The 25,735-nt window shown below is 39.2% G+C and overlaps 1 protein-coding gene across 8 annotated transcripts in view; it reads left to right on the top strand.

The window, feature by feature from the left end:
* Positions 1 to 1,467: 1,467 nt before the first annotated feature.
* Positions 1,468 to 25,735, top strand: part of VPS13B (vacuolar protein sorting 13 homolog B) — a 491,200-nt gene continuing 466,932 nt past the window's right edge. For 7 of the 8 annotated variants that reach the window (XM_074885247.1, XM_074885238.1, XM_074885283.1 and 4 more), the window contains exons 1-3: positions 1,468 to 1,687; positions 2,421 to 2,598; positions 10,498 to 10,641. In XM_074885247.1, coding sequence (XP_074741348.1) covers positions 2,452 to 2,598; positions 10,498 to 10,641 — 291 coding nt within the window. In that variant the 5' untranslated portion in view covers positions 1,468 to 1,687; positions 2,421 to 2,451. The remainder of the gene's footprint in view (positions 1,688 to 2,420; positions 2,599 to 10,497; positions 10,642 to 25,735) is intronic. The other variant, XM_074885255.1, reaches the window with a different exon arrangement.

The following is a 25,735-nucleotide window of genomic DNA, read 5'->3' on the forward strand; positions in this document are numbered from 1 at the left end:
TAGCAGAGGGACAGAAATGTGCAGTGGATGTGTAAAGGAACTCTTCAAGAATGTTAGCACTAGAGAAGCTGGAAGTCAGAAGCATATCCTTAATTAAACACCACTGATGCTGTTAAAACATTTCTGTCCCTCACCTGCCTGCTACCACCTCTTAGTCACAGGTTAACATGCCACAGCTGCTAAAGAATGGTCAAACATACGCTTGAATATGAGCTGCGGGAGTGGTGACCATCATAAGAGGAAAGGCAGTCCAAGCTGCTTCAACTCTTTGTGAGGTGAACACCGTCTTATGAGCTGTGATTCATGAGTGAAAATGGCACAGCAAGTGAGGCGATGGTGTATGTAAAATGAGGGTAGATTCATGATTAACTCAGCATGTGTATACCAGAGGCAGAATAGACAGCTAACCCATCAAAAGCTGGAGCCTTCAGGCCTTGATTAGCTCAGCCAGATTTCGACACTGGTACTGCTACAGGAGGTAGGCTCCTACCCAAACGCTCACCGTTTGGGCCCCGCTTCACACGCACCTACCCCATGTGCCATATATTGCTTTCTTCTCTGTTTTCAGCCATGTAACTACATTGTGCAGATTAAACACACAGGATTTCAGATTTCCAGGAGGGATATATAACTCAATGGGCATCTCCCAGGCTTTTTAAAAAAACTCAAATCAGAGGCCTTTGTAAAAGGTTATTCATTATCTACATCAAAGCCATGCCTACAGGCACTGCCTACTACACTTCACCCTGAAAAAAATGGGCCCAGGCTCTCTTCCAGATCATCCACATGCCAACTGGTGAGGAGTCCATTAACTCATGCCTTTCCAGGGCATTTGCTTGCTGCCGGGAGCAACCCCAAAAGGATGCAGGGCTGTTGGGGAGGGCTTTTCTCTGTGATCAACATATTGAGAAGAACACTGGGGACACAAAAAATTGAAGGTATTTCTGTGTAACTTTCTTCTCACATTGAAATGGTGAGATTCAGAACCTAAGCAGAACTTCAAAGGTAAACCAGAAAATGTCCACCTTTATTAAACACAGTGGAAACAACCAACACGTTTGCCAGCACCGGGATTTGCCCAAAATGGTCCATGCATCAGTATAACACCATGACTCAAAACTTGGAGCTGGAGTTGGCTGAAGCCGCACAGCCAACAGTAACACCTCTCAGGGATTCATGGTGGTAAGGGCTGAAGCCCGCCCTCCTCGGGCTCCTCTGCGTCAGGTATTTACACCTCTTGTGAAGGCAGGAGCGTGAGGAAACGGCGGCCGCGGACGGCGGAGCCGGCGGCCTTTGCCGCCCCGCCATTTCCCGCTGACACGGCCCCGCCCGCCTCCCTAACGGCCACCACCGCCCCGCCCCGCCCCGCCAGCAGCAAACCCCGCCCCCTCCCGCGGCGCAACGCCCAGCCACCCCGCCCCGCCCGTCAGGGCCTGGCAGAGCGCGTGACCTCGGCTGGCTTCAAGGCCCACTTCCGGCGCCGCCTCGGTGCTGCCGCCAAATTCTTCCGGCTGAGGTGCGCGTCCGGCTCAGACGCGCGAGGAACGTCGAATGCTGGGAGGGGGCACACGCCCCCGAGAACCCGGAAGTGCCCGAGCGGAGCGGTAGGAGCTGCCTGCGCGGGGCTCCCGTGGCCCGGCCGGCCCGGAGAGGACGGCGGCTGGGCAGGGGGCACGGAGCCTCGGAGGTGTTTGAAGGGGCAGGCAAACGGATCCTGAGGGGGCGTGGGGCTGGGAGAGGGAGGTGTGAGGGGTGTCCCGAAGGTACGGGCGGGGAGTTCCCGGCTTCGTGGGGGTGCTCGAGAGAGGCTGCGGCGGTGATGGGGGCGTGAAGGGTCTCCTCAGTACGGCAGGGAGGGCGGCGGTGCTGGGAAGGGTGGGGGGTGGGAGAGGAGTGGTGGCAAGCGTTAATGTCACTTCAGCTTGGCTTATGAAGGATAGTGGTTTTCTTAGAGTTAAGGGTGGCAGGAAGCTGGCATTTCTTCCATCTACACGATACTCAAAGTATCAGATCGATGAGGTGTATCTAAGGCGATGTTTTAGTGTGGACTTTTATCAGTTAAAAGTGACAGGGTTTTTGTCATTTAAATTGTATATGAAGGTACGATAGACTGCTTGACTTTCTCCTCTGTTTTTCTGGTTTGTTTGAATTGGCTTCTCTTTTGATAGTGAGCAAGCCAGTTATTAGTTCCTATGTATATAAGCTGGAAATTTGTAAATGCAAATAGATGTGCTTTCATCTTGGTGCAAGTTTCATCTTTATATATAAGTATATGTATCTCTGCATATAGACTTACATGTTTAGAAAGCAGAATTTGAAGTATAATTTTTCATACATCCAAACAATGTTACTGTTGCTGTATTGAAAATTAGCCTGACAGTTTTATAAATAATACCTTATTGTCTTGGTTTTTTTCCTAGTGCTTGACCAGTAATACAGAAATCTTCCAGAATGCTGGAGTCCTATGTAACTCCTATTTTGATGAGTTATGTGAATCGCTACATAAAGAACTTGAAGCCTTCAGATTTACAGTTGTCTCTCTGGGGAGGAGATGTTGTACTTAGTAAACTTGAATTAAAGTTGGATGTACTTGAACAGGTATGTTATGTTTACAGTAGTTACAGTCTGTGTCTTTGATTTAAAAGAAATTGACTAAATAATTCAGACTGGTCTGCACAGATAAATGTTCATTTAGTACTCACTGTTTTTCTTCTTATGCAAGTTCTTTTTCCCCCCCTGCATTTAGTTAGTATTGCATTGGTTCCATGCCATTTGTTTAGTAATGAATGGTAATTCTTTGCACATTCTGTAAGTTATGGGGTGTGAAAAGAAAGGCTCTTTTGTGGACATGTTTCTTCTTTCAGTAACCATTGTTTTAGAGTACAAACATTAACTAAATTGCTTTTCCAGTCATATTTACTAATTGCATATAGTAACTAATTCAAAATGTCACAAAGTAAAGTAGGATCACTTCTTAATTATGCATACTAAACACAAATTTCTGTTCTCTGTATTGTTTTATGACTCCAGTTTTCATCATTCCAGTTGTATCTAAACTTAAGAGTAATTGAGGGATGGATTTGATCAACTGGTTTGTGTGGATTAGATCAGAGGCTCTGTAAGTTTATCTTTTTAAGGCTAAGTTTTGACCAAGCAAAACACTCGATACAGAATTTGGAGCCTGTGGTCAATATGAACTGGTTAAATCTTAGTGGAGGGACCGTCTCCTCCTATGCTTATCTGAGTTGACACCTTAAGGAGTTGAGTGTGTGAGTCAGATAAAGCTGTTTTCTGTTGTGCATGATATAGCGAGTTGTAGCTAGAGTCCTGTGTCCAGATGTAGACTAAGTAAAGGAGCTGAGAGAAAGGCAACAAAAAATAATGGGAGATTTAGACAATATGGCCACTGAAAGAAGAATACAGTAGACAGGTCTTCTGGTTTAAGCCCAGACAGGAACTGAGCACCATGCAGCTACTTGTTCACTCCTTCCACCTCAGGGATGGGGAGCAGAAAGACAGAAAGGTTGAGGATCCAGACAAGGACAGGGAGGATGACTCACCAGTTATGGTCATGGAAAAAAGACAGACTTGATTGGGGAAGAAAAAGAACATCAATTTAATTTGAACACCACCACCACTAATTTACCAGTCAAATGGAGTAGGACAGTGAGAAATACAACCACATCTTAAAAACACCTTCTCCCCACCCCTCCCTTCTTCCTGGGTTCAGCTTTGCTCCTGATTTTTCTACCTCCTCCCCTGCAGCGGTGCAGGGGATGGGAGTTGTGGTCATCACCCATTGTTTCTGCTGCTTCTTCCTCCTCAGGGGGAGGACTCCTCACACTCTTCCCCTACTCCAGCATGGGGTCCCTTTCATGGGAGATAGTCCTCCACAAACTTCCTCCGACGTGAGTCCTTCTCACTATCTGCAGCTCTTCACAGACTGCTCCAGCGTGGGTCCCTTCCATGAGCTGCCGTCCTCCCAGCAACTGACTGCTCCAGTGTGGGCTTCCCTCAGAGTCCTGGCCTTCTTTGGGTGCAGCCACCTGCTCTGATGTGGGGTTCTCCATGGGCTGCAGGGGGGCATCTGCTCCATCGGTGACCTCCATGGGCTGCAGGGGGGCAGCCTGTCCTCTCACCATGGGCTATAGAGGAGTCTCTGCTCTGGTGCACCTCCCCCTCCTTTCTTCAGCTGACTTCAGTGTTTGCATAGGTATTTTGCTCACAACTCCTCCTCCTCCCAGGTTCCCCTTCTTAAATATGTTATCACAGGTGCAACCACTGTTGCTAGTTTGCTCAGCCTTGGCCAGAGGTGGGTCTGACTTGGAGCTGGGGGAGCTTCAAGAAGTTCTCACAGGAGCCACCACTGTAGCCCCTTCCCCTGTTACCAAAACCCCACCACACACAAACCCAACACATTCTGGGTTGCCTCTGTTAATCACATATTCAAGAATTATAATTAAAATCCACATTCATTGCACAATATTTACAAACTTCACTCACATCAACAAAAAGACCCCTTCCCCACACCAAAGTAAAAATAACATCATCACAATGCCAATCCACCCCTTGTCCCTCCACCACAATTACAAGAACTGCAATTCCCATGATTATTCCACTGACATTGTTCAGTCCATATTTTGCCTGCTACCTCTCCCAATTGCTATCCTTATCTCTCATTCCTCATGCCCCGTGGTGGGTGCCACAAAGGACAGGAATGTGTTTTTAATTTTGAATAAAATAAGGTGAGACAAGGTAGGGCAGGAGTTATATGTATGAGAGAATAAAGAATGGAATAAATTTCACTCAGGGAGATTTAGGTTGGACATGAAGGAAAATTTTCTCATGTTTTAATGGTATTATGAGGTGTTGGAGGAGACTGCATAGTCTCTATTAGGGGAGATCTTTTAAAATGTTTAAGAAATATTTATGGTTAATTAAGGGTCTCTAATCCTCTTCTGGAAGAGGAGATAATAGTTCATGAGATCCTGTCCTATTTTCTGTGCTTCTGTAAAGAGCCTGATGGTCTTCCTTCAGGTATTTGGTGGCCTATGTGTCTTCTCTCCAGTCTTTGTCCATACAGCTGATGTGAATACTAGACTTCAGTTGTGTAGGATGTGTTCCTCCTGTGAATATTCATAAGCCTTTTAAAATGCATATATTATGGAATCAAAGAAGGCTTTGGAGGTCATCTAGTCCAGCCTCCTGTTCTGAGCAGGACTGTTGTCATCATTATGTCAGATCAGCTTGTGGCTTTCTCTAGTTGAGTCCTGAAATCTCCTTCTTGGTTGTGAAAACCTCCTCTTTGGGTAAACTGTTCCAGTGCTATACTGTGTAGAGAGAAAGTTTGTCCTAATAATGAATGATGACTTGGGATGGATATAGCAAACTTGCTGCGTTACCTGACACTATTAGGATTTTGCTGCCATCATCTATGTCATTCTCTTTCATAGTTGCAGTTTGCTGGTAGATGATCACTGGCTTCATCTTTGCCTGTGTGTCATCCGGGTACCTAAATATCCAGTGCAATCTGTTAATGTCATGGCTCTTGTAGAGGCAAATGTTGCCATGTATACCTGTGCTCATGTTGTATCAGCTTGAATGGGGATTTGAGTATGTGACAAATGCAAAATTTAGCTTAGATTCTTTTGTTTAAACATTATTTTGCTGTGTGCTTATGTGAAATGTAGAGATCTTAATTTAGCTCTTATTATTCTTTGGAACTTGTCTGGACCCACAGACTGTATTCAGGGTGTCTTTCTCTTTTTTGTAAAAGGAATGCTGCTTTATGGCTGTTCAGCAAAACTCTTTGAGTACATAGTGTGTGGTAATATAACATCCCCAAGCCTTTGCAGCTGGCAGAGAGCTCCCTTGAAAAGCTAAAGTCTCTCAAAATTACCAGTACCAGTATATATTATTTTGTTTGGGTTCTCTGCCTGGATGGGTTCATAATATCCAAAGTTAGTCACACTAACTGCCCTGCTCTTCTAACACCCTTTCTGTCCTGGGCTGCCTTATTTAGCATGAGTGCAGCCTTAATTTCATGCTTGAGGCTTTGGATACAAATGCACATACCCTGGATATCTTTATCTGGAGCCTTAAACATTTTGAGAGGATTCCAGTTTTTGTGGAACTGTGCATGATTATTTGGGAACATTAACATAGGTGCCAAACTACCTGGACAAAGCACCTTATAACCGATTTGGGAACAAGTCTGTGCTTTCTCCCCTTGCTCCTTGCACTTGAGCTGATGTTAGAGTTCCCATGTCGTGTTGTGCTCTTACATGTCACAAACCAGAATCCCAAAGAACAGATGAGAACAGAGCATAAACTGGTGTCTGTCTTCTAGAAGATCTTTCCTTTTGGGACCAATACCTTTTGAAATCAGATGTAATATAGTGGTTGACATAAAACATTTATCAAACCCAAAGAGAACATTTCAGTACCTGAAAATACTTCGCATGTTTTTGTTTATTTTTGTATGTTCTATATGCTCTCATTAACCTAAGCTGAATGTTATTATAGTAACTCTTAGTGTCTGTCCTTTCCCTCCCACCCTCTTTTTTTTTTTTTTTTTGTTTTTTACAATATCAGTTCTGTAGTGAAAGCTGAGTACTAGTTTGTACTCAGGTTCAACCTCTAGGTACAGTGTAGCTTTTGTACATAATTATGTTGCTCTTTGAATAGCCAGTTAATTTTATAATAAATATCTCTAGCTAAAGATTAATAAAATTTTTATATTAGTTTTTTCCTATCCTGGATGATTCAATTACTAGAAAACTAATCATTCTAAGAAATTTTCCATTTAGGCATAGTAACTGGTACATTGTACAAAAACTACTTCAAGAAAGAATTTTGTAATTAAAGTTTAAAATTAATATTTAAATATTGTTTTATGGAAGAGCCTTTTAAGCACTTTTGGCAACTTTTATATGAAGTCACTAGGGTAATGGAACTGCCTATGATCTTGGTAACTAGCTTGTATGTAATATTTCTGTTGACACAGTGGTACCAAAGAGGTAAGGTATGTAGTGAGTTCTTTTTGCTGGTTGTGTATATTTCCATAACATTATAGCTTATTATGTTAACTATTTTACAAACTCAGAAGGGAAAGATGAAGCAGTCTTTGATTGGAAGACAAAGGAGAACTTGATCTAAAGACTATTGGGTTTTATTGTAGCGTTGACTTCTCATATCTGAAAGAATTTAGAAAGAAATATGAAAAATGCTAATGTATTTAAAATAATTTTAAGGAAATGAGGGCATTAAAATATCCTTACTGTAAGTGTCTGTTATGTGCCACTGGGTTACTTGTGAAATACAGCCTTGAATGTGAAGAAAAGCTATTTGAATTAATACTGATGTGGGGGAAACAGTACTTGCCTGTCACCCTAAAGTTTGGGGGAGTCTTGAATTTTAGGGCAAGGGGAAATATGATCATCAAGTCTGCAGTCTTGCATGATGTTGGTCAGTTATTTATGTGTTAAGTCCAGGAGTTTGTTTTCAGCCATGTCATAATTTTTTGAAGGATTTATATGACATAAATGCAAAATCTAAAATGTTAAGTCTAATCAGTCATAAGTACAAAAGATATATTAAGAATTTCATGCAGTACTTAATGAAAGGGGAAAGACTGCACAGGAAAGGAGGAGGAATAAAAATGGTCTTTGTTATGTTGTTTTATGAGTAAGTTACTACATTTGGCACACATTTGTATTGTCTACTGAAATAGTGCAACAAAGATTTCTCTGCATTGCTTTAAGGAAACTTGCTTGTGCAATTAGGATAATGTCAGACAACATTTGTATCTAAATTCCTTTGAAAAAGAAGAACTAAGTCTTCTAAATATGCTATGCATTTGGTTGTATCACCTCATTTTGAAAGAATTCCTACTTCTGTTTCTTTCAATATCTTACAGTTAACTAGGCAAAAATGGGAATGTGTTAAATCCATTCAGCAAATAGTGGAAAAGATCTATTCTAGAATGCCTTTTGAAGTAAACTCATAACTTACATTTGTGAACACAACTCAGGATCTAAATAGATACTGTGGTATTCATGAATGACATCAAAATCATGTATCTGAGTCTGGAAAGGGAATTTATTTCTGTTACTGTTAATAGTGATAGTTTGCTGTCTTGATTCATGACAACACTGTCTCTGAAGTTGTATTTTTAGATTGCATATTTTTTTGATCATTTATTTCTGTGCCCCCCACCCAAGCTGTGGGATATAAGGTGCTTTTTCATTTATTATATGATCAGTGTAGTAATATCTGTGGCTAAACTGCCCAGTACTTGCTTTTTAGTGGCTTAACTGAAACTGTTTGGATTAAAATTTTGTGTTGATTGTAAACCTAAGGCTGAATTTTTAGGAGAGAGGCTTTTAGCTAAGATCCTTCAGTATATTTGTTAATGAGATGAAGAAAAAACACTTTGTAAAAACAAATTAACAGTTTTCTCTAAACTTTTTATGAGAAAGTCTGTAACTGTCATCTTTTAGAATGGGGACTTGAAATTAGATGTGACTTTGTGTAAGCATGGCCGAGGTAGGAGTCAAGAGTTTCCCTGACATCAGATGGATGTGGTTTTTTTAAATTTCATTAATGAAAGCTCATTAAACCCCAAAAACTAATTTACAAACTGAAAGCTGTCCTTTGCAAAAAAAATAGTGCTACAATTTTGAAGATTTTGTCAGCAGTGAATATACTTCACCTACTCTTAGCACTGGGATGCAAGATGAACTTTTTCATAGTACCAGTAGAAGGGCTGAGGAGGTATCAGCTGCAGAATGGAGAGTGTTCCTTAAAATTGCTCCTATTAGCAGCTGTTTGCTGTGATAGTGCTAGGTATTTGCATGTAAGAATAGTTGACTTCTCTTTTGGGTGACTAATTAGAGGCTATCTCAGGATGCTAACCTGTCACAGTTGCCATAGTGGTTATTTCAACTCTGAACTTATGACATGGTCACATCTAGTTTGGCAAATAGGAGGCTGAGGGGTGATGTTATTTTTCCCTACTGCTTCCTGAGGCGAGGAAATGGAGAGGGAGGTGCTGATCTCTTCTCCCTGGTATCCAGTGACAGGACACATTGGAACAGTTCAAAGACTGGACATTAGGAAGCATTTCTTTACCAAGAGGGTGGCCAAGCACTGGAACGGGCTTCTTAGCGAGGTTGTCAATGCCCCAAGCCTGTCAGCATTTGAGGCATTTGGACAATGCCCTTAACAACATGCTTTAACTTTTGATCAGCCCTGAATTGGTCAGGCAGTTGGACTGGGTGATCGTTGTAGGGCCCTTCCAACTGAAAATATTCTATTCTAATGGCCAAAACTATTGCCCAACATCTAGGAGACTTAGATTCACTTCTTTCTCAACCTGAGAAGATTGACACCTGTAGTTCCCAGCATCTAAGAAGAAGACACAAACACCAGGCTATAAGCAACTCCAAGTGAAGATGTCCATTGTTTTTTCCCCATTAAAGCTTGAAGCCCGTTATAGCCAAAAATGTCAGGATAGGAGATCAGAAAAGTAAGAAGATGTATCATCACTGAAGCCTCATCATTAGAATACTTAGTATTGAGAATGCTGACTTAAAATTCTGTCATAATATCAAATATTGTTTCTTTATTTTGCACTAAGCACTTATTTTCATTATTCTAAATCTTGATTTCTAGGCCTGGGACCAGGTCTCTCTAGCCTAACTATTCTGTCTGATCATTGTTAAACTCATGCTTCCCAGGAGAACCCCTGAAGCTACTGAGGAAATTTCAACACTTATAACCAAAGAATTTGTCTAAACCTTGGCACCTTGTTTCCTGTTGACTCCCTGCATGTAGCAGCTGGCTCACTGGGGCTGTCCTATAGAGTTGTGATCTATGCATTGGCTGGGTGAAGTGCCAGGCTTTTGTTAGGAGTTGGGGACTGACCTGCACCAGTTTTTAAAGCAGTGTGACATTCATGTTAGGCCTTGGTGAGGAGGAGTCTGATTTTGCCAACAAAGAATTTAATAACTCTATTTACTGAGCAGTTTGATATGAATGGGGCAACAATGGGCCAATCTTAAGAGCACCAAGCTCTTACAACTCAAAGTACTAAAATATTTTGGAAGAAGTTGCCTTGCTGTGGCTTTACCAATGCTTAATTCCAAATTTGTGTTCTTCAGAATAGTGCTGGTTGTATATCAGTGTAAGTATTTACTTTCACCTGGTTCATTTCTTGTACTTGTCCCTTGAATTTTGCAATAGCTTCATGCAAGAGCGGTGGTCTTAAACTGTCTTATCAGGGACATGGTAATACAAATGTCTCCCTTGAACAGACTAGTTGTAATTGTAAATGTGAAAGCAATTATAAAGCCAGTTGTCAAACCTGGTGGCACACTGCTGACTTGGGGAGGGAGAATACATTTTGACTTATGTTTTGTGCTAGAACTAAGTTATAAATGTGTGTTGAATTTTGATATGTTTCAGTAGTTAATTAACCACTCTTTTTGTTGTTAGGAGCTGAAACTACCATTTACTTTTTTAAGTGGGCATATTCATGAACTTCGGATTCATGTGCCATGGACAAAATTGGGATCAGAACCAGTTGTCATCACTATCAATACAATGGAATGCATCTTGAAATTAAAGGATGGAGCTCAGGTAAGAAATGTGATGAATATTTTTCTAACATTGAGAGGTTGATGAGAATAATAGCTTCTATAGGTGCTTCCTTTAAAGCTACCTGAAGAATCAGGCACTTGAAGTTGCTTTTTTGAGAGGCTAATATTGTTATTCTCATCATGACTAGTGTCTTCCTTCATGCTTATTCTTAATTCTTTATTAGCCATATCTGTGTTCTTACAGATGTAAAAGTGTGTTAATAGTGCTCTACCAGAATTTTCCTATGACTAGCCAAAAGCAATATAGCCTTCTGCCTTCCAAGAAGCAGTGATGGTTGCTTGAGACAGCTGTGTGTGGCACCACTGAGCATTGGGCATTTCTCAAAGGATGTGGTAGTGTATTGAAGGAGTGCTTTAAAGATCCTGGAGTAATTCTCTCTTCCCTTTAGAAGCTGTAGTACTTGCTTGAGTGTACTTGGAAGACTTCTTACATGTAAGGGTCTCAAAGGGCTTTTTCTTTAGTTGCTCGCAATAATTTGTCCATTATGCTGTTTCAAAGGCTCAGGAAAGATTTCCTTCTGACACAGTGAAGCTGAAATATGCAAAATATGTTGATTTTGTTATGTCTGACTTAGTTAACAAAAAAGTACTTGGGTATGTTAATGTTGAAGTTGGTTTTTTTTAGTTAGTGTGGTACTGAGAGGTTTTGTGGTGGTTTTTTTGTTTGGTTGGTTTTTTTTTAAAGCCTTGTTCACATTTCAATTTCAGCGTAGAGTCCTCCAGTTATATTAACGATCATGCAAAAGAAAATTCTAATTTGTGCAAAGCTCTCAAGTGTTTGGTAGAGTGCTTGATGAGCTGTTAACCTTTAACATCAATAATTAGATGTAAGCCAGCAAGAAGATTGGAAAACACTTTTCCATTACATTTGATATTTCTTGTAATATTCTTTTACAGTTCCAGAGCTAAAAGGCTTTTGTTGCTGAAGTAGAAATCTCTAGTCCTAGGTATGCCACCCACAAAGCATATGCTTGCATTCTGTAGTTACACTTAATCTACGTGCATATGTGCATGTGCGTATACACACATGTATACACACCAACAGCCAAATGCTAAGTACATTTCCAATGTTAAGGTAAGATTTCGAGGCCAGATGTTCCATGAGAAATGTGTTTTAGAAGCAGCAAATTGCAAGTAATTATGGAAGTTGCAGAAAAAGATTTGTAGCTCATGACTTTGTGCAACCCAGAACTAATATTTGATATCGGACCACGCAGATGGCTACTGCTGGAATGATCAGATTTCCTGCTTGCATGGTATTTGAAACTTAAATTTTGTGGTGCATACAGCAAAAGGTCAAGTGTCACGAATGTAAAGCACTCTCAAAACAAGTATTTGTTACAGATGTTTAAGATTCAGAGGCAAGAAAGGATTTTTGAAAATTGCAACTGACATTTGAACAAATTATTCAGTGGTATGTACACTCAGGAGGGTAAAATTTGGGTCTGTGCCATAGAAGGATTATCTTTGACTAACAAGAATGTAAATGAAAACACTTTTATGCTGTTTTCTGAGGATATGGTTTAAAAAGTTGACAGCTTGAATTTTATTTCTTAAATTACTATTTGAAAGGGTTTTATAAAAAGAAAATATTTTGACAAATTCTTGTGTTCTAACTTCTAGTGTGACAGTGTACTTGGCTAAAACCATAAAAATCTTTGTAATCAGTGAATAAAAAACCTGAATGAAATAGAATATTTCTGTGGAAAATGGTACTAAAATGAACTTTTGGTGCATTTAGCTCCAACCGAAACTTGCCAAGAGCTTCATATCAGGGAAGAGCATAATTAGCAAGAAAGTTTAGTTTAGTACTCAAACATTGATTGGCTTGATCCCACATTTCCTTCTGCAGGTGAAACCTCTAATGAGCACATGCGTAATTCCATCTGAGTAAGAATTAAAGTTTCTGACCTCAACTTAGTGTGATGTGTGTTCTTTGGAAAGAGGACTGTTTCAAAGAATGTTTATTTTGAAGATGTATGGCGATTAAAATACATGGCGTTGTTTGAAGCTATTGTCCAGTGGACCCTACAGATCCTTTTGAGAGCAGAAAACTCTATCCCTTTGTATGTTTTTTGAAGAGTGTCCCTGGGAATGCTTTTGTATATCTGTGCTTTACAATGACACTGCTGTATCATTGTTAGTTCAGTTTCAGTGTTAGTTTGGTTGGTTTTTTATTGCTTATGCTATTGCAGCATCTCTTCAGCTGAGATAAAAGTTTGGAGTAGACAGTAATGGCTCAACTTACAGTTTTATGCTAATATTCTCCTTTTCTAAGCAGAAATATTGTATAAGTGGTAAGTTCACCCAGTGATGTTCTATTGGACATGGTTTGTATGTGCTTTTTTTGGTTATGAATTTAGTTAACGCCAGTAATTGAAGTAGAAATTGTGTGAGGCATTTTGCATTGCTTTTTGATATCTGTCAGTTTAATGCAACTGTACCTGTTTTATTTGCTCCTGAATGTAATCTCCTGAGGCACTGAGTTTTAAGTATGACCATTTCCAATGTTATCAAATTCATTAAATGTGTTGGTAAGTACAATTTGAAATGTGTTCTTGTGCAAATATGGTTCTGAAGTTTACTTGACTTGTATTTGTTAAGTTATGGTAATTGACTCCCATGAGACTGTTCTTCATGAATGTTATGTATTGTTTTAGAGGGTGGTTAAAGTTCCAGTATTATATCTCTCTCATTACTTATCTCTATATATTAAATCTCAGGACTTCTATCTAGAATTGAAATCCACTTGCTAAACCTCTGTTGATGCTGGTTTTCCTCCAAGAGTTTTTCTCCTTTTTCGTCCTGTTGGACCCTTCTTAACTTTTTTCTTTTCTACCTGTTTTTTTTTTTTTTTAAGCTATTTGAAATTCTTTGGTCATTCTTCTTCCCCCCTCCATGCCACAATACCTCTGTGCCCAACCAGAGGCTTTAAATTCAGACTGTGCAAATTGAGAATGAAAAGCCTGTGTCCGTTTCCTTCACCTTCCTGACATTGTAACTAATCACAAGACTGATCTCCTTTACCTTCAACCTTGAATTCTGTCGTTTTTAGTCTTGGAACTGACGCAAATGAAGAGATTAAAGGAGAAATATAGTATCTGTATTACTGCTTCACTTTTGAGTCCTTGCCTTTAATCAGGACACAGTGCATCAGGAATATGCGGATGTATATGAAGATGGAAACTGTCTCTACCCCAAGGATAATTAATTATGGAATCGTGGAAGGCTGTTAGGTACAAGCACTTACAGGGGCACAGGGAATCCAAGTAGTTGTTTGGATCAGCATACAGACAAGCACTGTTCCTTTTATGAGGCATTGCAGAAAAAGGTTTTGAAAGAATGTAACAACTTTGTGGAGACAGTGGAGAACAGCCCACAAGCATGACTGTCAGAATATCAGACACATATTCTCATCTGATAATCAGTACTGCCATCAAAGAATGCTGAAAGCAGAAATTGATCTTGACTGGGAAATGATCGAGGTGATAGATAGGGTGTGCAGACAGGTTATGAACGGCTTTGAAAGTGAAGACAGAAAGCTTGTGTTTGAGGGTATAGTTATATAAAGTTTTTGTGTAGGTGGTAAAGCTAGCTCTAAGTCTGAAGCAGTGCTTTGCTGTTTTTCTTTCTCACCTGGGTTGTAGTAGTTCAGTTGAACGTGGTGTATAGACAAGCAGTGCTGGTTTTTTCCATTTGAGTGTATACATACGCTGTTCAGTGACAGCAAAAACATGGTAAGACTCAAAGTCAGAGGACTAACTAACAGTCTTTAGTGGCCCACTTTTCTGCTTTTCATTTGCTCGTGTAGAAGCTCAAGGTCTTTATTTTTGAAATATTTTCATAGCAGTATCTTTAGTTCAGTAAATCTGATACTGGCTTTTAACACTTGTATGCAAAGTTTAAGGTGAAGACCCTTATATCGAGAGCTGCCCTACAGGAAGCAAACTATGTCATTAGTGTTGAATCATAATCTCAGGTTAATGATGAATGTGAAATTCATCATTAAGCAGCCAATTCATGCTGCTTTTATTTGTGTATTAATAGCTTAATATAAGAAAGGGATTTTTATCTGTTTCTGTGTGTGTATGTGTCCAAATAAGTGTATATGTAAGTACGAAGAAGTTTTTGATATTACTTTTAATTAAAACAAACTCATCTGTGTAAATTGGACTTGAAGTAGTTTAATATTTTCTAAATGTTCAGGAAGGTTTGGCAGAGCCTTTGGTTGGGTTTTATGCCATTTTCTATCAAGAACTCCAGTCTGAAGAGTTCTTACGTTTTCTATGAACTGTTTGATGTGAAAAGTGTTTTAGGAGGTTCTCTTTCGAGGACATTGTCTTTCTAAGGGAGAGATACCATGTCCCACAAATCTCTTGCAAAAACATTTAGTAAATTTACTCTTTCAACAGACAAAGCAGTAAGGGCAGGCTGCAACAGCTGCTAGAAAGCCCTTGCAGCATTTGGTTCAGACACTTGTCTTTATATTTCCAGTGTTTTCAGATGAGTGGCTGAAGAGGAGATACTGAACAGCTTTGCTTAAAGCTGAATTAATTTTCATATGTTCTAGCTGGGCAAGCAAGAGTGACCATTTAATTTACCTATTTTTTTCTACTAAGCACTTTCATATGAAAAGACTTTCAAAGCAAGGTATCTGACATTTTAGATTGCAGTAATTCTGCTTGCAAAAGAAGAAGTTGTCTGCGCTGTGAATTTGTTCAAAGACACCTGTGGGCACATTTCTTAATACTTTAGCTGTAGAAATCTTCCACTGCTTTTGTGTTTCTTCAGCCTGAATAGCTGGCTTGCTACTTAAGTGCCTGTTACCATGCTAGTCATTTCGGGCAGTGTTCATGTGAATTTGTCAACATATTTCTTTTTGAAGTCCTTTTCAGGGCTAAGTAATGGTGATTTCAATGTCTGAAACTGATTACTATGAAATGTATGAGTGGTCCCACTTGATTGCTTCTATGCTTGTGCCTGGCTCCTAGGAGAGCTTCCAATGTTGGTGTGCTTGCCTGCGGGCAAAGATAGAGGGGCAATCCTGACCTAATCCTGGTGCTCAGTCTGGGTGAGTGAGCCTTGCTTTTAGGTGTTTCTGCTAAAGAACAAGACTTCGGATAGTGAGCACTTGTGCTTTCTGTTCCATGCAATACTGGGAGACATCTTCCTTGGCAGTGCTGTATCTAGCTCCTGAGGACATCGATAGGGACAAGGCATGATAAACTGTCCCAGTATCTTGAGAATACATGTGACTGTTTATGTGAGGAGGATGCTTTTCTGAGCAGCCAAACAGTGGCCAACCGAGCAAGACAGGGAATGTGTGTGAGTGCTCACTGCAACCAAACTTTCTGGTTGCTGTAATATTTTCCCATTTTTTTTATCGTGACACTACATGTGTACATGAAAGATGTAAACAAGATATGTTTTCCTTTTTCTGCTAGCTTGTCTTCTAAACGCTCTCTCCAACTGACTGAAAATTAAATGCTTATTAGAAAGATTTAAAACTTGATACTTTCATTCCTTGAAATATTTATTTCTGCAAATGTCAACATTATACATGCTTAAAAAGAGAAGTCAAGTATGCTGTGTCAGGCATGTTTACTGGGTAGCAGATTCAGGAACCCAAAAGTAGTCGGATACATAGTTGGGGCTGTATTCTTACTAAGGAGCTCAGATTTTGAATGCAACTTGTTTCAAGAAGGATGTTGTTAAAAAGATTAACAGTTGGACTTGATGATTTTAAAGGTCCTTTCCAACCTACATGATTCTATGATTCTAAAATCAACCTGGTCATTATTACAGAATGTATTGAGATTGTATAACACCAATGATTTTCAGTAGGTTTTTTTCTGGTCTTCAAATGGATGTAGTTTGCAAATTAAGTGTAATGAAGAGAATGCAAGGCAAGGGTATGGCTCTGTGTTGGTGTAGGTATTGCAAGATAAGGAAGCTGCCAGGAGCTGTGTGTGTAGTTAGTTTTCTCTTCAGTGCCTGTAGCAGCTGGAGCAATAGTTTCTAATAAGTAAATGTTGCCTTTTCTCAGCTTGCCTATTGTTTTCTGAACAAGACCTTCTCTCTGTACCTCTTTGTGATGTAGTTCAGATCAAGTTTGTGCTTTTGAAGAAATCTCCTAGCTGTCCAGGCTTACTGTGCCTTGACCTCCATTGTGGGATGGTCTCAGAACTAATGAGCTGGATCCCTTTTGGGTGAAACTATAAGGGAAATGTACTCTAGCAGCATGGTAATGTGCTCCAGCTGCTAACTGAAATTAATAAGAACAGTTGTCTTGTGTAAGTTAATAGAATCAATACACTGTGATCACAAGCCATGGTGTGGTCTCTGATTAGGAGCATGGTGAATCCCACCTAGACCAGCTGAGTTTTTTAGAAGTTGTTCTGGCTGTCTAGGTTCAGAAGGTCTGTGTCTGACCCACATTTAATGCCTGCTTCTCTGCTTTTCATAGGTAGCATGTCTGTGACAGCAGTCTTCTCACAAAACATCTAATTGTGGACATAGTGCAAGCACAACTTTTTTTATTTTCCCTTCTCCTTTATAAAAGCACATCCCTCTAGTATTTTCTAAGACTGTGGTATAGTTGTTGTATGTTCCTCTTACCCAAGGGTTCAGCAAAAAGTTAACATGGTAAAAAAGCAGGATCTAAGCTTCCCGAATGAGATTTTTATCACTCTGTTCATTTTTACAATGATTTAAGTAGCAAACAGTCTGGAATTGCTCTGTCAGAATGTAATCTCTCTCAAACTAGAAGAAGAAGGAGAACTGTCAGTGGTAGTCAAGCAGGTCCTATATTACAGGCAGAGACCAGTGCTTGCTCGCTATGTATTTGGCATGGACTGAGGAGAGCAAATTAATACCCCTATCCTACTTCCAGCAGTGTCTTGAACTCTGTATAAACAGCAGAACATTCTGGTATGAGATAATTTGTTAAGAAGACTTCAGAGTAAATTGGAAGAATTTTAGGCATATGAGGATGCAGTGATTAACAAGGAAGGTTGTGGACACTGGCATGACTAAGCAGTACAGCTGCGCTTCAGATTGTCATGATGAAATGTATTTCTTAGGCATGAACAAGTGAAGTCCTTATGTCCTTCATGCTGACAAACCTCAAGGTATGGTCTCATTATCATGCATAGACCCCTCAGTGTTGCCATGATTTATTTTGTGCTCCTATGTACTGTGGGAACCTAATTCAATACTGGTAGAGAGCAAGAAGTCTCTGCTTTTCTCATTTTAGAAGTCTAGCTCTAGAATTCCCATTGCCTTATTCCTTCTGTCCCCGAGCTACCCCTTTCTAAATTGATGGTTTGCTTCAGTTTGGAAAAAGTGATTGAAAGTCTTCATAATGCAGGGCTGGTAGCTGTAAAGCTAATTTGACATGGACATGTTATCTTATAGCTGCTATGCTGGTGGAGGACCACTGTTTAAGAACAGCTTTCTTCCAGAAGTAAAATTGCTTGTCACCTGTTGGGGTTTTGTTGGGGATTTTTTGAGGTTCAAGACCTCAGGTTCCCTAGTTGCCTTGTCATGATTTGTGGTACTTTGTATCTTTTATTATACTCATACAGTCGTTTTGTTTTAGGCATATGGACTAGACTTCATGTGATCTATTCTGAATTGCTTTTTTTCTTCTCTAAAATTGAAATATTTAGAATTAAAGATTATTTGCTTTTTATTACTGTTTAGCAATATTGGCTTAGACTGGCTCACTGCCTTTTTAAGATGTCTGTTGTGTGTTGGGAAACATGGCCTTGCCAAAGATGCAATAACACTTTTTAAGTTTTAAACAACCCATTGCTCTCTGTAAAAACAGCTTAATTGTCCTTCAAATTGAAGAAGGACAGAAATATATTTACTTATGTATAAACATGGATTATATATATTAATGTTTTAATTCTTTATACATATAGTGCACATGAACTTTATTTTAACTCCCAAATCAATGTTTCGGGTTTGAAGGCTGAGCTCTTTTTCAAGTGCTTGTGTGGCACTAGCTCTGTACGTCATTTAATGTATGACATTTTCATAGGCTGTTAAACAACCCTGCAGCTGCAGAGACTGCAGCTCCAATTTTCTTCCTTCAGCAGGTAAAGTTTGAGTTAACTGGATGGCTGCAGGATATGTATGTTTCCAAGAGAGCTCTTCTGGAGTCCAGTCTGACTTGGTGTAGAGTCTGAAGCATATTTACAGAAGTAGACACTTCACAATTTATATCAGATTATGGCTTAGCACAAGGAACGTGTTCGGAGCATGCCTTTTGAAGGTAGTTGGGCTTATGCAGAACATCAGTTGGAGGTCTGCCTCAAGTAGCAAGAGGAAGGGGTAATGCAGATAGGAGTAGTACATGGGGAAAGGCTGGGTCAGCTAAATGGACAAATAGGTTAGCTGAGAAGAGATTAAAGCCACCTGATGGATGTGAAGGGGAGAGGTGGTTTTTTTGGGTAGTGGTCCTTTAAGCTTTCATAGCTTTACAGGTAATTCTAAATACATTGTTTAATCAGATGATGGTAGCATGCTTACAATGAAGAATTTAATTTGTTTGCCTTGAAACACCTGACTAGACAAGAAATCTCTTATTTATTTTGGTGAAACCTTGTCAGGATGCCATATTTTTTTGAAAGATACAATCCTCATTTTGGACGTGTTGGAGTAGTTTTCCATGTGTATGAATATTTTGGGGAATCCTGCATAGTGCTGAATTTCTTGAATTTGTCATAATATTTCAGCCTTAGTAGTTTAATACATTACTATTTTCCCCTATGCTTTGAAGTTTTTTTTTTTTTCTTCAGAGCAGATTTCTAGAACACAGTTTTCGTGTGTTTGTTCTAAAATAGATGTGGATGCTGTTTTCTGGATCAGCTCATATTTCAGCAGAAATCAATGCTTTATGCAACATGTGCTTCTGATTTGTACTTTTTTAAAGCCTTTGGCTTTTGGGCAGACACTTTAAAATTAGTCTTATTCACTCCCCCACCTTATTTCTGTTTATTCCCTTATTTTTTTTCATATCCTTTTTTTGTTGTTTTAAATTTCTAAGTGTGGTTGGTTTTTTTAAACACTGAAAATGTGGGCACTGACTTCTTAATTAGCTTCCTCCTTTCTACTTAGAACTCCACTTTATCTATAATTATGCTTTGATATTTGGCTGTAGAAGTTTTCCTCTTCTTTTCATAACGTCTTCACTCTTCCATGTAAGGTCTCATCTTTCTCTGTCAGTGTTCCCAAGTTCTGTAAAATATGACTTTGACAAAAATCCGTGAAATAATATCTCAGCAGCTCTTCTCAGGCTTGTGAGTCTTTTGCCTTGATTGTTGTTGTCTTTCCTTCAGTTTACTTGACTGATGGAGCTCACTCAGTGCCTTCCATCTTGCTTCCAGCTTTAGCCTACTTTTTCCCATGTGCTGTCTGAATTGGACGATTTGCTTCTCTCTCAGAAAACAGAATCAGCCCCCAAAAGGTGATGAAGTTACTTCATTTCTTTGTTTGTTCTGGGTTAGTGTGTTGAATTAGCTTGCTGGGTGATCCAGTGAGGGCTGAAGATGGCATACAGAGGAGACAGCAAGTGTAGGAGAGGCTCAGCTCTGCTTTAGGTGTGTTGTCTAAATGCATCCTTGTCTGATCAGTCTCATCCCACTAAATTATATATTGAGTGGTTATTAGCTGACCTACTGAACTGTCGCAGAATCACAGAATCATCTAGGTTGGAAAGGACCTTGAAGATCATCTAGTCCAACCATTAACCTAACACTGCCAGTTCCCATCTACACCATATCTCTCAGCGCTATGTTGACCCTTTCTGAATGATAGCCAGTGTTTTGTTTTTTTTTTTTCCCCCCAAAGAGTTGTTTTCTGGGACTAGAGAATATTCAGGACCTAGTGTCTGTCTATTGCAATGCCATGTTAATGCACTTTGCAATTTCAGTTCAACATAGGGAGTGAAGAAGCAGATCGGGTCCATTTTCAAAACTGAGTTGATTGAGAAATACCATGGTGAGAATTCAGAATCTCAAAAATTAGTGTTAAATCAACAAATATTCATAAACATGTTCATATAATTTTTCTCAATACTACCACTGGTGAGAGGGAATAATTCTTTTCATTTGCTGGAAATTAAAGTATTACGGGCTATCGTTTCTGAAAACAAGAGCTAGATATCAATCTGTAATACTTTCCCTGGAACTGCAGTGTATTAGGAGTAGAGATTTATTGGCGCAGAAGCTGCAAACCGTGCTGGGAGTACGTCCTGGTTGAAGTGTTTTCCCACTTGTTGAAGGAAACTTGCATATTGTTGAGAATATTTTATTGTTATCTAATAAGGCACAAGTAACAGTCATTTTAACCCATTGCTCTCTGTGTCTCTCCCCCTCTTCCTCTTTTATTTTTGCTTCTGTAACATTCTATAAAAATGATTCTAGTATTTGACTGTTACTTGCCATTGGCAAATTATGTTCTAATTAAAAAAAAACAAAACAAAATAAACCCCACAAAATTAGAAAATGAATTATATATGCCAACAGCCAGTAAAACTGTTTGACCCCCAAATATGCACATTTCTCTTCAGTCATGCACATGAAAGCTTAAAAACCTATGCCAAATGCCAGTGTTAACAAAATCTGTATTATTTATTTTAACCAAAAGCAGGTGCTTCTCTTTTCTGCATGGGTAATCATGTTTCTTTGCTCATCTCTGTACAAGTTCTGTCCTGCAATACAATTTCACTTTAGTGAGCTGCCTCTTACACATTTCTTTGACACTTAATATCCATACATATCCCATGTTTGTTGTTATTCCAATTTTGCCTGTGAAGTAGTTCAAAAGTTGACAGTTCAGTAGTGTTGCCCATGTGGAGGGGAAGAGTTTTTGTCTCAGAGGAAGCTGACGTTGCTGTTTTTACTCATTTAAAATTTTAGTTCCCTATTTCCTACTTTGTTGCTTTAGATTCCGTTGCTTGGAGAGTTGTGATGTTAGAAGTGAGGAAGCATCAGACTTACCTGTTGTGCTGCGCTGGTGTAGAAAGCTGGTTCTTTACGTTTGTGTGTATGTATGTGTGCATGTGTCTATGCATAGTAAAGATGGCTTCCCATCTCACTGTTTTTCATTTCATTATTGCTGGATGGTAAGGAGGAACAGTTGGGATGAGAAATATGAATAGCATGTAGTACATAGGTAAACACTTACTTTACATAGTCATAATTTCACTGTTATTCCACTTTTTAGTAACACAGTGATAGCAGTGAATTCAGTTTTCTGACTCTTTTGTGGGCAAGCACTGTCATGTATGCCCAGCTGAATGGTAGTCAATGTATATTTAACTTCTTTCCTTCCTTCCCTCAAACAAACTGAAACAATTTTTTCTTCTGGAGTTCTTTCATGGACCATCTTCACATGTTCTGTAATCACTGGAAAACTGCAGACCCCAGACTGAGTATTTACACTATGTAGCGCAGATATATGCTACAAAATTTACATTAAGGTTGTGAATGTCATGGTTGTTTATAGACCAAATCAGCTGAATTTGCTGTGTGGAGGGAGAAGGGGAAGAAGATATGCAAGGGATTTCTAGGCTGCAAATGAACTTGGAAACTGAATGTCAGGTTGAACGCCTGGCAAAGCGCCAGTTAAAGTGCATCATTGAAATGCAAATAATAGTTTTGTTCTGTACCAGCTAGGATAGTATCCAGTACTTTTTTTTTTTTTTGAAGGGATTACATGTAGCAAACCAACATCATAGTAAGGAAATGGATGGCATAATAAGTTAAATATTAGAGCTAATGCAGTGATGACCATTGTAACTTGCATTTTAGAACTTTGGAGTATGTTGTGGGTCTCAAAGTTGTGATGGATTTGAATATGAATACACTAGAATTGCTTTTAGTGCAGCTTAATGCAGTATGTTTCTACAAAAAAAAAGTCAACAGGTTAGTAGGTAGAAAAAACGATTAATACCTCCCATTAATGTTAGTGATTTACATATGCTCATATATTTCAGATGAGATTACCTGTGTTAAACTATTTGCTGTCTCTGGGATATGTATGAGTACAAAGAGTGTGTGTGTGTCTATATAGTACACGAGTTTTCTAAAACCAACTTTGCCAGCTCACGTTGGAGAAAACTTCATCAAACTTACCAGGTGACTGGGCTGTTGGTTGGTTGTTCAGGTCTTCTGGAAGTTCACTCCTGGCATAGGCCCTCCTGAAGATAATTCTTTAACTCTGTATCTCATGCTTTTAGTATCTTGCACTCCAAGACTTTTAACCTTCAAAACACAGATGCTTTGGCATGCATGGAGGTACAGTGGAGTTGAACAAACTATTGCATTTTGAATAAACTTAAGAACACTACTACTTGCACAGCTTAGGAGTTGGTTCAGAGTGACTGGTTTGAATACAATGACACATGCTTCTGAGTTTATTAATCTTTCTGTGATACTGCCTGTCACATACAGATATGTACAAGTATATCCCATCAGAATTAGAAGATGGCACAACATCTTGCCAGAAACTTGTGTGTTAATACATAATGATTTCGGAAACATGTAAGTATCCTGAGTGCCAGCACTTCAAAACATAATACAAATGCTGTATCTGTAACTCTATATATTGGGAGACTATCTATGGACACAGCTAGGAAGGTGATATAAAAGTTCATCTGTTTGAGGAACCGTGCTGAGGATAGTCCTGGACAGGTAACTAACTGAATCAGTCTGTGTTAGCCAGCCGGCAGACCCATTCCTCCCTGCCGCAGTCCATTTCCTTCCTTGTGGTGTGGACTAAGGTGTTTGGAGAGTGGAAGCTGGCTTGTACATCTCTGATGAAACTGAATTTCAAATTTAAGGCGAAGTTGCATTTGCTGTTACGCAGCTCAGGGTTCAAACCTGCACCAGCTGCTTTCAGAACAAGGTTTTCTTGGCAGAAGTCTTCACTGTTCATGGTTATGCACCAGCTAGAAAAGGTTGTTCGGTTTCTTTTTTGTTGTGGTTAATTTGGTGAACTGGTAATCGGGAGTGATGTCATGGTATGTATTCTTGAATTTTGGGAAGGAACCCATTTGCACAGGAAGAGACAAACAGTGATCGCTGCAATGCTATCACTACAGATCTGCATTTCAGAGCAGACCTTTGGTTTTTTTTTTTTTCAAGTTTATAGGAGAAAACCCCTATGTTGTTCTTTTCGACCCACTTGATTACTGAAAGTATAATACAACAAAAGTATTTGTTTTAATTCTGCAGGTGTGCAAATAGATATAACAGTTGAAACTTGGATACCACAATCTTGCTGATTTTATATTCCAGAAAGTAGGTTTACTAAGGCAAATGCAAATACTAACATCTAAGTGGTGTATTTATAAAGTACAGATAAACTGTTCTACTGTGTAGATACAGGTCTATAAAGTAGAAAGATTAAGAGTAATCCTTGTACCTTTACTGATTTTACTTAGCTTTTTTTCTGACCTACTTAGAGCAAGGAAATGCAATGGTAGTAGTCAGTGTCTTTGTTCCAAGGTATAGGGTGAAAGGATTTATATATCATCTTTGGCATAATTCCTAGAAGTCTAAGGTCAGATTCTGATTCAACTTTCCCCGGCGTAGGTCTGGAATACCTCAATTGATTTACTTTGGAGTAATTCCAGATTTGTCCCCATCCAGCTGACCTCAAATCAGGACCCTACAATCTGGCTTTGTTTCATGTAGTCGGGTGAAGAGTTTGGATTAGTATGGTTTAACAGGGAATGAGGTGAGGTAATGCATTTAAAAATATTTCCTTGGAGAGGAAGTAGTTTTTCCTCGTTTGTTGATAGATTAAAGCATAGTTAAATTTGTTGGAATGTGTTTTAGCTCCTCATTATAGCAAACCCTACTATTTCAGGATGGTCATGATTACAGATTTTGTAGTGGAAAAAACCTGTAATTTATCCACCTTTGGTAAAAGCATCTTAAAATTCCAAAAGACAAAATACTCCTAATTCTTTCAAGTACAAAGTGTACTCTGAAATTATAGCTTGTTCCTTTTGGAAAGAGTGGTATTTTCTCTGACAGGGTGTGATTTAATTATAACTCACTAGATACACTTACTGAGCTTAAGCAGAAAAATTCTCTTTATTCATCTATTGCTTGTGACTTACCTTAAAATACCTGCACTTAAAGAGTGGTTCCTGCTAAATAATTTTGATGGACAACTGATGTAGATTGTGTTTTATTTTGAACACTTACAGGCTGTAATAAACTCTATCCCAGCAAGCTGCCCTTTTCCCAAAAGAATGGGGAAATGTTGAGGTTTAAATTTCTTTTCTAATGAAAACTCACTGTCTTACCTTTTTACAGGCCATAGAACCCCAAGGAAATTGTGCTGTGCTGCTGGCAATATCCTGGTCCATCCAGCTGTCTCAGTCATCTTCTTAGTTTAACTCCAACTGTTAAATAAACATGAACTTTAACTGTAAATACTTATTTCTTTGTCTCTGGGGAAAATGGAACAAACTTGATCCCTCTATTGAGAAATATGAAAGTATATATATATTTCCCCCCTCCCCGCCTCCCTTGGCATGTTTGTTTAGTGGTTCTGCCTCTTGACTTGCTAAGTAATCGTGTCCTGAGGCCATCACCTTGGCTTGCTGAAGATCCTCACTTGGTTTCCTTTACCCAGGCTCCTGTCAGCTTTGGACTAGTTGGTGTCTAGCAGGGCTATCTGTCAAAATGCAGAGGTCTAAAGAGCCCAGAATATTGTAAGGGATTGTCCTTCATTTTCAATATAAGTCCTTATGCCTTGCACATAACTGGAGGATGAATAACACAAAGCTGCTTTACCCTTTTTTATTTTGTATGGATGAATCATTCTTCTGGAAGACTTTGTCACGTAAAGACCTCTCTTGATTGGAGTTATTTAATTTTCAGTATTTTCAGTTAAAGCTAAAAATGTATTTTGGTTTCATTAGATTGTGAAGTGCCTTTTTTTTTTTTTACTGTTAGCCTGTAAGAGTTTTTCAACATTTCAGGTTAGTGTAGGATTCCCTAAAATGAGCTAACAGCTGCTGCAGCAGCGGTAATGTGTAATTACTT

The sequence above is a fragment of the Strix uralensis genome, chromosome 1 (genome assembly GCF_047716275.1).
Source record: "Strix uralensis isolate ZFMK-TIS-50842 chromosome 1, bStrUra1, whole genome shotgun sequence".
Lineage (NCBI taxonomy): Eukaryota > Metazoa > Chordata > Aves > Strigiformes > Strigidae > Strix > Strix uralensis.